At 40.7% G+C, this 14965-nt stretch overlaps 1 protein-coding gene across 5 annotated transcripts in view; it reads left to right on the forward strand.

Annotated features, from left to right (window-relative positions):
* ATPSCKMT (ATP synthase c subunit lysine N-methyltransferase) overlaps nucleotides 1-14965 on the forward strand; it is a 73134-nt gene that overhangs the window by 35061 nt on the left and 23108 nt on the right. For all 5 annotated transcript variants that reach the window (XM_072412005.1, XM_072412007.1, XM_072412006.1 and 2 more), the window contains exons 2-3: nucleotides 643-968; nucleotides 5061-5198. In XM_072412005.1, the coding sequence (XP_072268106.1) occupies nucleotides 643-968; nucleotides 5061-5198 (464 nt within the window). The remainder of the gene's footprint in view (nucleotides 1-642; nucleotides 969-5060; nucleotides 5199-14965) is intronic.

Raw genomic sequence — 14965 nt, forward strand, 5'->3', positions numbered from 1 at the left:
CATGATTGTGTGTTTCAAACATTTTTTATATTCATGATATCTACTAGAACCCTGTTCGGACATATTTCTGTAAGTTACAGAACTACAATTTAAAAAACAAACCATGAAAAACAGTGTACCGCTTTTGGTACAGAAATGTAGACATCAGTGTAACGCCCAAGGAGGTTAAATGCCAGTATTTTACTGATTTCTTTTTTATAATCCCTTCAATTTATAAGCCATGCCACTGATCTCAGATTCCTTTTTTGTAGACGAGGAACAGCTTGATTTCATATTAACGGCAAAGTTCTCCCAGGCTACCCCTCTTAGGTCCATTATAAAGAGAGAGAGGAAAACAAATACCAAATAACATGTGTATGATAATATTGTATTTATGTCCTTTCAATTTTGACTGGATGTATTTGAATGTTATTTGTATAAGGCTGGTTGTATCTTAATAAAAATTTAATAATAAAAAAAAAAAAGATTGGATGGGTTAATTTTGAAAGCAAAACATAAGCAAGGAAAACTGGAGAAATGGGGAAAAGTAAATTATTTAAATAAAAATAGGATCAAATCCATCAATGAAAAATGAAATAATGCACCCCTATGAGTGTTTTTTTAATTATTTCTTGTTTTCTTATATAAAATTCTCCTTTACAGTACACATCGGAGGAGAACAAGAAACAGAAGTCTTTACCAAAATGGCTGAATCAAATTTAACTCCTGGCACTATTCTGGAAGATACTTTTTTAAAAACAAGCAGTGGAGATGAAAGAGCAAAAAAATGGGGGCTATTTGCCACTGGTGTTGTTGGAGGAACACTACTAGCATTATATGCAGTTACTACTCCATTTGTAGCCCCGGCATTCAGAAAAATTTGTCTACCATATGTTCCTGCAACAAGCAAGCAGATGAGAAATGTATTGAAAATGCTTCATCTTAGGAGTGGACATCTGGTTGACATTGGAAGTGGTGATGGACGCATTGTAAGTTACAAGCAAGTTTTCATGCTTACCTATTTTTTCCATGCTATGGGCAGTAGCATGTACAAATATTTGTTTCAAAAAAAATTCACAAGATGACAATGAATATACATATTTTTTCCATAAAGAATGATAGAAAATATACAATAGTGGTTGGTATGACAATTAGTCACCAGAATCTGTTTTTTTAGCTCCTTCTTTAAATATCTGGAACTATCGCTTTGAAAGCAGACAAATGCATCCAGAGTCTAATTAGATCTGCCACAACCTTGGTTTATTGTCATAAAAGAGTATTTATGCAATAAAAGCCAACTACGTCGTGCAGACATTGTATTGTGAGAGTTTAAAAAGCAAAACAAGTACAAAGTGTGACTAAAGGTGTGCCAGAAGTTTTAAAAGTTGAGTTTATGTCTAATAGGAACAAAGATTCAAAAAGTGGAGGGAGCCCTAAAGAGGTTCTAGAGCCATTCGTGGGAGAGTCTAGGATTGAGGAAGTCATTAGAAATCATAGGAGAAACAGAAAAGGCAATAGAGGTTATGTTTATGTGTAAGCTTGAAATTGTAATGAGCCATGAAGTGATTTAAAAGCAAAGCACAGTAAGTTAAATTTTATGTTGAGATGAAATAGAAGCAATTGGGGAGAACTGCAAAGGAAAGCAGCATTCATGATGCAATGTAAAGTCTAGTATAATGGAATACCAGATCAGAGGATGGTTCAGTAGTTGATGCACGAGATTGTGAGGGAGTCTGTGAAAAAGATGTGTATTTTAAGAGGACAGGAGAAAGCGAGAATTCTAATAGGTGTTTTAGATAATGGTTTCCTAACTTTAGAGCCTAAGGCAAGGTAGCTTCATCTGCAGGAAAAGTATTTTTCATGGATACAAGCTGACCCAGCCAGTGCCACCAGGGAAGACTGACATTTTAGTGCAAGTAAGTAAGAATAGATTATTAATTGAAAGACTGGTTTTTAAGTTTAGTTCCTCTTGTAGTTATTCCATGGATTTTGTGGTTGACCTACCTCCCTCCAAGGAGATGACCACTATTTTAGTCATTTTTGACTGTCTTACTAAGATGGCTCACTGTATCCTAACAAGAGGTAAACCAACTGCTGAACAAACTGCAGTGCACATGGTTTGAGAAATTTTCAGACTGCTTGGCATTCCAGATACAATAGTGTCAGAGGAGTACAATTTACCTCAAAATTTTGGAAGCCCTTTTGCAAAACTCTAGGAGTGGCAATTATTTTGTGTTTTGCCTTGCACCCTCTAATGGACAGACCCAGAGGACCAATCAAACACCTCGTGTTTTGTCAGTTATCCTTAAAATTATCAAGTGGACTATCAGAATTTGCTTACATCAATTATAAACACAGTTCCACCTCTCAAAGTCCATTTTATTTGAACTTGGGTTATCATTAAGTCTTCATTCCCAAACCATGTATCTCAACTTCAGTTCCTGTTGTAATCAATAGAGAACCAATAAAGGAAACCCAGCAAAATTAGAGGGAAGGATTCTGACAAAAGTTAAGAAGTCCTTACCCTAATTTTGTTGTCAAGGTATAACTACCCACCAAAAATGTAAGAACACATGTTCCATGTTCCAAGTTAGGCCATAAGTTTTTGGGACTTAAAACATCCTGGCAGTATCAAGATACATTCTGTTTTCCATGTCTCACCGCAACTATTTAATGAAAATATTTTTTCTGAGGGAGACTCCATCCTTTCTGTCTTTAATGAATGGGAAGCCCGCAGCCTCCTTGAATATCACATACTTTGGGCTTTCCCTGCAATGTAAAAAAAAAAAAAAAAAAAAAAAAAGTGCCTGCCTATCTGATACAGGAGACAGGATCCATTGCCTGCACAGTGCGAAATCAGGTGATGTAAGCAGAAGCAGAAAGCTAATGATGGCACCTGCTAGTTCTTCTGCACCAGGAGGAAGAAATAATCCAGGATGGCAGGGGACCAAATGGGAGCAGATTGTGGGGGATCGAGGGCTCTGCAAAAGTAAACCTTTTGGAGTTCACAGACCACTTAATCTAGGGACTCCAGACCGCGCATGTGCGGGGAGCCGTATGTTACTCATAAGGGAAAAAACTTCCCTCAGAGTGACGTTATGATAGCAGAACCTGCCCACTCTCCCATTGCAGGTCTGAGCCAGTGATGGGAGAGGGGGTGGGTTGTGTCGAGAGACACAAAACGCCCACCCCCCAAGCCTGTGATCTACAAAAAATATGTAAAAATATAAGCAAAAGCCACACTGTCACTGGGAAATACATTCACACATACATACATACATACATGCAAAAATACCTCTAACATATACCCCAGCACTGTACAAAGATCAGCGGTGCACTCACATTATTCTAAAACATATGTCCAGCAAGTTTGGTTTAAATGTCTTGATGCGTTTCAGAGTGATGGTGGAACATAGCAGTTCAGTTGAAGCGTTTCCTAGTGATGATATACTCACATACATACATACATACATCCACATATAGCTCTGACATATAGCACAGTGCTGTACAAAGATGACTGGTGCACTCGCATGAGTCTCAGTCATATATATGGCAATTTTGGTTGAAATGTCTCCATGCGTATTCGAGTGATGGTGGAACATACACACATACAGTTAGGTCCATAAATATTTGAACAGAGAAAACTTTTTTGTAATTTTGGTTCTGTACATTACTACAATTAATTTTAAATGGAACAGCCCAGATGCAGTTGAACTGCAGACTTTCAGCTTTCATTCAGTGGGTTGAACAAAAAGATTGCATAAAAATGTGAGGAACTAAAGCCTTTTTTAACACAATCACTTCATTTCAGGGGCTCAAAAGTAGATGGACTTTTAGGCCTTTACTGCAGTGGCTTTCAGTTACTGTTTGTTTGTGGGCCTTTCTGCCCGAAGTTTAGTCTTCAGTGTTTCAAGTGAAATGCATGCTCAATTGGGTTCAGATCAGGTGACTGACTTGGCCATTTAAGAATATTCCACTTTTTTGCTTTAATAAACTCCTGGGTTGCTTTGGCTGTATGTTTTGGGTCATTGTCACTCTGTATAATAAACACTAGTGTCCCAGTGCCACTGGCAGCCATGCACGCCCAAGCCATCACACTGCCTCTCCTGTTTTACAGATGATGTGGTATGCTTTGGATCAGCTGTTCCACGCCTTCGCCATACTTTTTTCTTGCCATCATTCTGGTAAAGATTGATCGTGGTTTCATCTGTCCAAAGAAAGTTATTCTAGAACTGTGCTGGCTTTTTTTAGATGTTTTTGAGCAAAGTCCAATCCAGCCTTTCTATTCTTGAGGGTTATGAGTGGCTTGCATCTTGCAGTGGACCCTCTGTATTTACTTTCATGCAGTCTTTTTTAAGTATGGCTTGTTTCACCATGGCATGGAGAGCTCCTTTGACCACATGTTGTCATGTTCACAGCAAAATCTTCCACATACAAGCACCCCCCCCCCCCCCAAATCAACTCCAGACCTTTTATCTGCTTAAATAATAATGACATAACAAAGGAATTGCCCACACCAGCCCATGAAATAGCAATCCTTTTGTTCAACCCACTGTTGGGTGAGTTTTTTCATTTTAAATTAATTGTGGTAATGTACGGAATCAAAATTAGAAAAAAGTTGTCTCTGTCCAAATAGTTTTGGACCTAGCTGTCTTACTGCTTCACAATCTCTGTTCGGTACATCTTTTCTGACTGGTAACCCCTAAGCCTAATTTGAATGCCTAATCCTCTTTTCTCATTTCATTTTCAGGTCAACTTTTTTTTTTTTTGCACTGAGAAAAGCCTTCGTAGACAAATGAGTTCCAATTTAAACATTTGTGATCAGGCAGGTCTTTAGTACAGAAAGGGACAGGTGATGTCCCTTAAATGTTTTTGGGTATAACACTTTAATAGAACATAGCACTTAGTTCTGGGAAGTCAATAATTATATCTAGATAATAAATATATCTGGAAATATAATAAATATATGCATAGTATTGTTATTGTTTTTTTTTATTTTTTTTTTTTTTATCGTGTTTAGAAACCCTATTGTATGCTTTTGTATGTATTGTTTATTAAATTTTTTTATGTGTTTTTAAAAGGTAATTGCAGCTGCCAAGAAAGGGTTTCAAGCTGAAGGTTATGAATTAAACCCATGGTTAGTGTGGTATTCCAGATACAGAGCATGGAAAGAAGGTGTGAATCGTAATGCAAAATTTTACATATCAGATTTATGGAAGGTAAGCAGAGAAAGCTGCTTTCAACAAAATAATTTCATAGAGTGCAGAATTTCAGCCAGTGCATTGGTTCGGTTTGGCTGTTAGCTGGTGCTATCTCTTCAGCTGACAAAAGGGGGCCAACTGTTGTATCTACACTACTAACAGCTAACTGTTAATAATGTGATACTTGTGTGTGAGTGTATGTTTCTAAAAATCACATGTGGATATATATGTGTGTCTATAAAAATGGAGCAACAAGTTGTCAAAGAAAAAAGAGGGGTGTTTTGTTTGGCAATTATGGTTTATATATTCACATTTATACAATAATCAGCAAATTTCAGACCCATCATTCTGCAGTATTTTCACAAGATCCTTGTGGACGGATCTTTGAATGGAGTCTCCCAGGACAGCCACATACTTGTTGTGGAGCTCAATAACTTCATGGCTCAATGTGGACATCCAGGACCTCTCGGTTCCCGTTAAACATACCGGTGTCTCCCATCTCATCCCCCCAACATATACAGACAGTCTGCTGTCCCACTTCCCAGTTCCGGGGTAACATACACAGAAATTCAGTCCGAATAAGCGTGGTACCGATGGATGAAGCAGAAGACGTGGCCTTCTACATTCAATCACAAATTTCAGATTACACACTTCGGGGTGTCATTAAGGATGCACTACACCCAGTCTAGATACCAGTTACTAATGCCTTCCACACTCTGTCTCAGGGCCTGCTATCGAGTGAAAACACATGAAAGGAAACGGCTTGGTGGAATCAGTGGGGAAAGAAAATCTTGTTGAGGCCATCACCTATATGGACAGTGTAGAAGCTTTAGCTACTGGAGACATTGCGGTGTAAGGGACTGGCTTTTCCTATCTGCTGGCTGTAGCTTTGTAAAATGCGGCATGGACAGCATTGTTAACTGGCATCTACAGTTGGGTACTGGGTACTGGGCAAGCGGCAGCATCAGTAACAGCAGAAGAAGGAGGCGTGGGCCCTGAGACGAAGTCTGGACGGCATTAGTAACTGGCATCTAGAGTTGGGTACTGGGCAGGCGGTAGTATCAGTGAAAGCAGGAGGAGGAGGCAGTGGGCCCTGAGAAGTGTGGATGGCATTGTTAGCTGGCATCTAGAGCTGGGTACTGGGAGGAGGAGGCGGTGGGCCCTGAGACAGAGCAAGGACGGCATTAGTGGTTGAGGCCATCACCTATATGGACAGTGTAGAAGCTGTAGCTAGTGGAGACATTGCTTTGTAGGGGACTGCCTTTTCCTATCTGCTAGCTGTAACTTTCTAAGATGCGGCATGGACAGCCTTGTTAACTGACATCTACAGCTGGGTACTGGGCAGCAACAGTAACAGCATGAGGAGGAGGCATTTAGCACTGAGACGGAGTGTGGACGACATTAGTAATTGGCATCCAGAGTTGGGTACTAGGCAGGCAGCAGCAGTAACCGCATGATTCGAAGGCAGTGGGCCTTGGGACGAAGTGTGGACGACATTAGTATCTGGCATCTAGAGTTTGGTACTGTGTAGGCGGCAGCATCATTTACAGCAGGAGGAGGCGGTGGGCACTAAGGCAGAGCGTGGACTGCATTAGTATCTGGCATCTAGAGTTTGGCACTGGGCAGGCGGCAGCATCATTTACAGCAGGAGGGGGAGGCGGTGGGCTCTGAGACGGAGTGTGGACGGCATTAGTATCTGGCATCTAAAGTCGAGTACTGGGCAGGCGGCAGCATCATTTGCAGCAGGAGCAGGAGGAGGTGGTGGGCTCTGAGACAAAGTGTGGACGGCATTAGTATCTTGCATCTAGAGTTGGGTACTGGGAAGGCTGCAGCAGTAACAGGCAGTAGGAGGCGGTGGGCCCTGTGACGGAGCGTGGACCGCATTGGAGGTTGAGGCCATCACCTCTATGGACAGTGTAGAAGCTGTAGCTAATTGAGACATGAATGGATTAACGAAAATCACACTTTCCATACCTACTATCTAGTGAAATCACATAAAAGGGAACGGACTTGGTGGAATACGCGGGGAAATACATAATTTTTTATCATTTGTGGATATCTAGCAAGTGCTATCACAGTTAAATATCTGTATTTGTTTCACATAAATACATACATTTTTATGGGTTTTAGGATACATACAAAGTGCTATCAGAATAAAATATCTGTATTTTTTGTAGAGTAATACATCAATTTTTATAGCTTTAGGGATATATAGCAAAGTGGGATCAGAACTAAAGGTCTGTATTTTCTGTAGAGAAATATAGAATTTTTTATGGTCTTTTGGATCGATACCAAGTGCTATCAGAATTAAAAATCTGGATTTTTGGTAGAGAAATATATAAATTTTTATGGGGATATATATGGCTTTGGGGATATATAGCAAAGTGGGATCAGAATGAAATATCCCTATTTTGTAGAGAGAAATACTGAATTTTTTATGGGTTTTAGGATAGATACCAAGTGCTATCATAATAAAATATCTGTATTTTTTACAGAAATACAGATATTTTTTTTTTTTGGGGGATAGATTGCAAGAGGTATCCTAAATTATACCTCTTGTAATATATCACAAAAGCCAGAAAAATTTCTATATTTATCCATAAAAAATACAGATATTTCATTCTGATAGCACTTAGTATCTATGCAATAACCCCCAAAATTTTCTTTATTTCTGTAAAAAAAATAAAGATATTGAATTCTAATCCCATATGCTATCCATCTAAATAGCCATAAAAATAATCTGTATTTCTCTCTAAAAAATACTGATTTTTAATTATGAGTCATAATTAAATATCTGTATTTTTTGGAGAGAAATACATACATTTTTATGGCTTTTTTTGATAGATAGCAAGTTGTAGCCTGAATAAAATATCTGTATTTTTTTTTTATAGAAAAACAGAAATTTTGCTGTTTATATTGATAGATAGCAAGTGGTATCAGAATTAAATATCTGTATTTTTTTACAGAAATACAGAATTTTTTATGGATTTTTTATGGATAGCAAGTGGTATCAGAATAAAATATTTATATTTTTTTACAGAAATACATAAATTTTTCTGTTTATTTTGATAGATTGCAAGAGTTATCATAATTTATGCTAACTCTTGCAATCTATCAAAATAAACAGAAAAATATATGTATTTATGTAAAAAAAATACATATATTTAATTCTGATACCACTTACTATCTATCAAAATAAACAGAAAAATTTCTGTATTTCTGTAAAAAAAAATACGGATATTTCATTCAGGCTACAACTTGCTATCCATCAAAATAAACAGAAACATTTCTGTATGTCTGTAAAATAAATACAGATATTTCATTCTGATACCACTTGCTATCTATCAAAATAAACAGAAACATTTCTGTATTTCTGTAAAAAAATACAGATATTTCATTCTGATACTACTTGCCATCTATCAAAATAAACAGAAAAAATACTGTATTTCTGTAAAAAAAAATACAGATATTTCATTCTGATACCACTTGCTATCTATCAAAATAAACAGAAAAATTTCTGTATTTCTGTAAAAAAAAATACAGATATTTCATTAGGATCCTACTTTCTATCAAAAAAATCATAAAAACTTCTGTATTTCTGTAAAAAAAAATACAGATATTTATTTTTGATACCACTTGCTATCTGTCCAAAAGGACAGAAAAATGTATGTATTTCTCTACTTAAATTACAAATATTTAATTATGAATCACACAGCTCCATTACAAGTGATATAGGCCTCAATGTAGATAGAGGCAGAGGGCCAGTTACCCAGCTCCAATGCAAGTTATAGACCTCAGAGACAGAGCAGAGGTAGAGGGCCACTAGGGGGAGGAGTAGAAGGAGATGCCGAAAGGCTGTGAACATGCTCTTCCTATCAAGATGTCCATGCAGCAGTTGACGACTAATCAGTACACTCTGCAGAGGGGGTGTTGAAGTCATTGCCGATATTGCCTTATTCATTTTAATAAAAGTGATTCGGTCGACATTTTCTGCGGAGAACCAAATCCGTTTGTTACTCAGTACGCCCCCAGCTGCACTGAATGCTCTTTCAGATAACACACTTGCGGCTGGGCAGGCAAGGATCTGAATGGGATGTTCTGCCAGCTCTGGCCACTGCTCAAGCTTGGATACCCAGTAGCCCAGTGGGTCCTGGCTTTGCAGGTTGAAGATGTCCCATGCAGAGCTCAGGTATTTCTGCACCATGACTGAGTACCGCTGCTGAGTGTCATTGGCAATTGCTGCACGACTAGCAGCTTGCTTCCGCTGAAAAAAAGCCTGCATAGTTTGGTTTAGACGACCTCTACTGCTGCTGCCACCCATGCCGCTTAAAGCAGTTGTTTGGCTCCAATGGCTGGTAGAACTGCCATAGGGATCCCTGCTGCTGCTGCTGCAGGCAGTCGGAAAGGCTGAGCACAAGTCCCTTACAAGCACTTTTTGGTAGTGCTGCATTTTAGGTCCCCTGTATTGGGGCAAGATCAGTTGTTGTATCTCAGGCTTTTAACGTGGATCCAGTAAGGTAGCAATCCAATAGTCATCAGTCTTTGTTTTTATGTGTTGTATGCGTGGATCTTTGGCTATGCACTCCTGCATGAAGGCTGTCATGTGGCTCAAACTACCAACAGCTGAGGTAATTTCACACACTCCTGTGGGCAGAACAGCAGCACAGGGTCGTCCTCCTCCGCCTGGTCTTGCCATCCACGGAACAAGCCACCTTGTGTTTGGGTGGATGGATGCCATGTACCCTCAATATCCTCCTCTGCCCCTTCCTCCCCTTCTCCCATGCCTGCAATGTCCTCCTCATCCTCTTCCTGGATTTTTTGTGCACTATGTCTAGTAGGCGCACATGCCCAAGATGATGTTTGAAACGTCATCTCTTGATGCAGCGTCCGCTCTGTGTCGTCTCCAAGATCCACCATCATCTGTTCCAGCAGGCATATGATGGGGATGCTGTGACTGACACAGGCCTGATCTCTGCTGATCATCCTGGTGGCTTTTTCAAAAGGTGACATTACAGTGCACAAGTCCTCAATTTGCAGCCATTTCACAGGGCTGAAGAAAGGTAGTGTAGGTATAGGTCTGAAACAAACAGACTCTGCCACGTAATCCACCACCTCTTTCTGTTGTTCAGCCAGCCGCTGCAGCATGTAAAAGGTGGAATTCCAACGTGTGGCCACATCACAAATTAACCGGTGCACTGGCAGGTTGAGATTTCGCTGTAAATCCACCAATCTGGCACTGGCTGTGTACGACTGGCAGAAATGCGCTGACAACTTTTTGGCCTTCAGCAACAGTGGCTGGAGGCCTGGGTAATTCCTGTACTATCAGGTTTATGACGTGGGCCAGGCAAGTACATGTGTAAGTTTTCCACATCGCAAGGCTGCCAGCAGATTGGCCCCGTTGTCACACACGACCTTGCCTGGCTGAAGTCTGTTAGGAGTTAGCCATATGTCCTCCTGCTCCCGCAAGGCACTTAGAATGGCTGCGCCCCTGTGGCTGAGGGAACCCAGGCTTCGCAACCTCAGAACTGCAGGTTGTTGCTGGCGGTGAACAGATGCTGCCGAATGAGAGGTGCTGGGTCTCCACGGCAAAGTGTGCCTGGAGGAACAGGTTGAGGCACAAGAGTCAAAGGTGGAGGTGGAAGTGGAGGTTGACGAGAAAATTGCATGGTGATGTGCTCTGGGCGGAGGTAAGTATGCAGGCCCTGCTGCAGCTGCATCTTCCCCTGTTGCCACCAAAGTTACCCAGTGAGCTGTATAGGAAATATATCTTCCCACTCTATGCTTGCTCGACCAACTGTCGGTTGTCAGGTGTACCTTGCCAGAAACTGAGTGCTGCAGGGCCATGGACACATTGCTCTGCACGTGTTCATGCAAAGCAGGAACACATTTTTCTGCAAAATACTGTCGCTTAGGCACAACGTACTGTGGGTTTGCCCAGAGGAATGCGTAACAGAACGCATTGGAGTCCACCAGCCGGTAAGGGAGGAGCTCTAACGCAATCAGCTGTGCAATTGCCGCATTGATCAGCTTTGTTTTGGGGTCATTTGGGCCATATTTCCTCTTGCGCTCAAGCATCTGGGGGATGGAAGGTTGAATGCTGCTAATGCTAACCACAGAAAGATTGGACGATGGGGTAGAAGTTGTGGGGGATGGCCAATGATGCTCGACTACATGCCCCCTCAAATTGCTGGCAGCAGCACGGGTAACTTTGGTGGCAGAAGGAGGAAAGGCAGCGAAGGAAGATCGAGCAGTTTGAGCTTGCTTTTGGGCGGAGGTGGTTGCACAGAGCTCTGTGCTTTGACCAGGTGTTCCCGCCAGCTTACTGGGTGGTGGCTTTTTAAATGAGTGCTCATGCAACTTGTTCCAAGTTTGTTTAGGTTTTTGCCTCGTTTCAAGTGTTGAGCACACAGTTTACAGAGGACCATAGTGTTTTCATCTCTATGGACATTAAAAAATTCCCACACTGGCGAACATCTAACTGGGCCGAAAGGTGCTCTGGAGCTGGTGCTCGTGGTGGCGGTCCGTGGTTGTTGAGGCATAGCTGTGGTGAAAGCTTCCGATGATTTATGTCTATGACTTGCCTCACTGGTACTTGAAGAATGCAGAGTGTGGGCCTGTGAGGCCTATGTCTGGGACTGGGATGAAGAGGGGGTACAATCACTTGACCCAGGCTGGGTCATGTTCTCCACTAGGTCTTGTTTATGGTGTGGCAATAATGGACGCCCACCACCAACATAGTGCTTCTTGTTTTTGGGTCTGCAGCTAAAAACAAACTCATACTGTTTTGCTTGCCACCCCTGCCAAACCTGCCCTTTCCTCTTTGGCCAGACATTGTAGAATTTTTTTTTTTGTGGCTTGACACCCTGCAAAAAACTTTGTAGCTAATATGCAATATGTATATGTAAATTTGTACAGTAAGTGGATTTTTTTATTTGGGGGGGAGGGGAGGGTGGGGGATTGACACAAAAAATGCAAGTGCGCTGTGTGTGTTGTATGCAGCATTTTGCTTCAGTGGTGACGCTTGTAATATGCAGCACAGTATACAAACTATATACTGCACTATACAATGCGTCTGTGTGTCTGTCTCTCAGTACAAGTGTGATATTGTGCATGCAGTCAGCGAAGAGACCCTGTCTCTGGCTGTGTGTATGTAACACTGACTGACTATCTATCTATCTATCTATCTATCTATCTATCTATCTATCTATCTATCTATCTATCTATCCATCTATCTAGCTAACAGTGAAACACTCTACCTACAGTAGATTTCAGGACTGCACCAATACAGTACAATCCAACAATCTATCTGACTAATAGTGTGTGTGACACAGTCTAACAAAGTAAAGCACTTTTTTTCACTTTGAAAAAGCAAGCCAAGCAGCACAGAAAGGTTGTGATGCTAGCAAATCTCTGTCAGGAGTGGTAAATGCAGGCACGCCCTGGCCGTATATATGCCAATAGCTTCCTGTGTGGCATGCAGTAACAGACAGCCAATCGGCTGCCTGCCACAACAAACATGGAGGGGAGCATCCCTGCTGTTATTGGAGGGCCCTAGGCATCATGGGGGAGGTCCCTAGGCATTGTGGGAGGGTCGAATTCGGGGCTTAAAACGGTCATATTCGGGTCGAACATTAGGACGACCGGAATTCGAACAACAACCCTAGTAAGGAGTATGTGCGGTGATCTAAATACATTAATCATGAAATTTCACGATATAGTAATTTAATATATATAGGAAAGGAGCCTGTAAGGTCCGATATATAGAGTAATTGTATAAGTATGGGGAATCTCAATAGTGAATACGTTTCACCTGCACTATAAATTTAGCAAATTGTCCACTTTTTTGGCCATTGGGACAATAGATAACAACAAAAGTCAATAAGTGACTTCAATCTGTAGGAGCTGGTAAAGAGGATTAGGTTCATTAAGTGGTAAATAGTCTATACCTGGAGGTGAGGAAACAATGTTTCCCTGTTGATGTTACAGCAGCAGCAGTAGAGGCTACCTGTGAGATGACAGCCCACCTAATTAGGCGAGCTCTGTGCGTCCTGAGGGTACTGGGATGCCTGTGCTACGTGATAACAACCATTGCGCATGTGTGGGGAGACAACTGTCACTCCAGTTTTCCCGCCCGTCGCCCGCTCAGACTGCTGGCCACGCCCTCTTACCTGAGGATTGATGTCGTGGCCACACAGAGAGAAACCAGCAGCAAATAGCGGGTGCGATGCACAGTAGAGCGCAAGGTGCTTTGTCCCCCATTAGTCGGCATAGTGAGAAGGAAAGGGAAGCAACGGAGCTGACCAAACTGAAGGGGGAGGGAGGGGTGAGTGGAGGATAGTATATGGCAGATGGAATGATGGAGGAGGTGGAGGAATGGAAGGGGAGGTCAGGAGAATTGATGTAAACATTGGCAATGTGTGAGTGTGTGTGAAGAAAGGTATATATGATTACAATTCATCATCAAAATAACAATAGTGGTTTTATTACAATGTCATTGAAATACAAATAAACATAATATAAAGAATGTTAAAAGACATTACTATTATCACAAATTGCATGTAAACCATATGAATGTGCTACTTATCAAGGATCACAGTCGACCCAGTTGGTACAAAGGTATTTTGCCAAATCGCTTATTTTAATATTCCATATATGACATCATATAGAGATAATATCATAAACCTTGTAAGGAAGAATAATAAAACAAATGAACATGTCATTTTCATCAGATATAATTTTATGTGGGCTTTGTAGTATTTTTGATGCGCATTTCAAATCTGTGTTCAGTTTTTCTCTAGCACGTCTAGTTTTTGTGATGCAGTTAAAGATATATTGTGTAAAATTTTTTGTAAATAGCCTTAACATATCACAACATTTACCAACAGTTTTCTTTTTTTTAAGGTTAGACACTAACTAAAATTTATTTCATTTGTCATCATGCCTAGAAATTGCCTTAATGATCCAGTTTCTGTTACGTGTGTGGTTCATTCACGACGACAGCACAACGTCGCCAATTTACCACAGAACCTAAAAAGATATACAAATTATTAATATTATACAAAATATTATTATACAAAAAGATATACAAATTACACAAATTATATTTCGGGTGTCCACTTGGTGACCAGGAAGGGGTCCTATGACAACATGAATTTACTACTTGAAGCAATCCAGTATAAAAAAATGCACCAGTGGAACACCTGAGGGGATCTAAAGGTTGTTAGCTTGCTGATGGGAATGCATGGAGGATTCACAAAATGTTTCTGTTTCCTATGCCTGTGGGACAGCCGATCTACAGGAGACCATCATGTCAAGCGTGATTGGCCACCAAGAGATACCTATAAGCCCGGAACAAGCAGTGTCAAGTTTCTGCCTCTGGTTGATCTGCATAAAATATTTCTGCCTACTCTCTATATCAAGTTAGGCTTGATGAAGAACCTTGTAAAGGCCATAGGTAAATCAAACTCCATGGGTTTTCAATAACTTGTTGAGAAGTTTCCAAACATAAGTACTGCAAAATTAAAGGAAGGGATTTATACGGCCACAGATCAAATCTGTTTTGCAGGATGATGTTTTCAAATCATCTCAGCAGCTGAGCTAGAAGCTTGGAATGCATTCAAGTGGCTGTTTAAAAACTTTCCTGGGCAACCATAAGTCTCCTGCATACAAGGAAGGATTTCAGAATCTGCTTGATTCATACCAGAAACTTGGTTGTCGCATGTCATTTAAAATACATTTCTTGCACTCACATCCAGAATTCTTCATGCAAAATCTTGGTATGTTGA

Source organism: Pyxicephalus adspersus, chromosome 5 (genome assembly GCF_032062135.1).
Source record: "Pyxicephalus adspersus chromosome 5, UCB_Pads_2.0, whole genome shotgun sequence".
Lineage (NCBI taxonomy): Eukaryota > Metazoa > Chordata > Amphibia > Anura > Pyxicephalidae > Pyxicephalus > Pyxicephalus adspersus.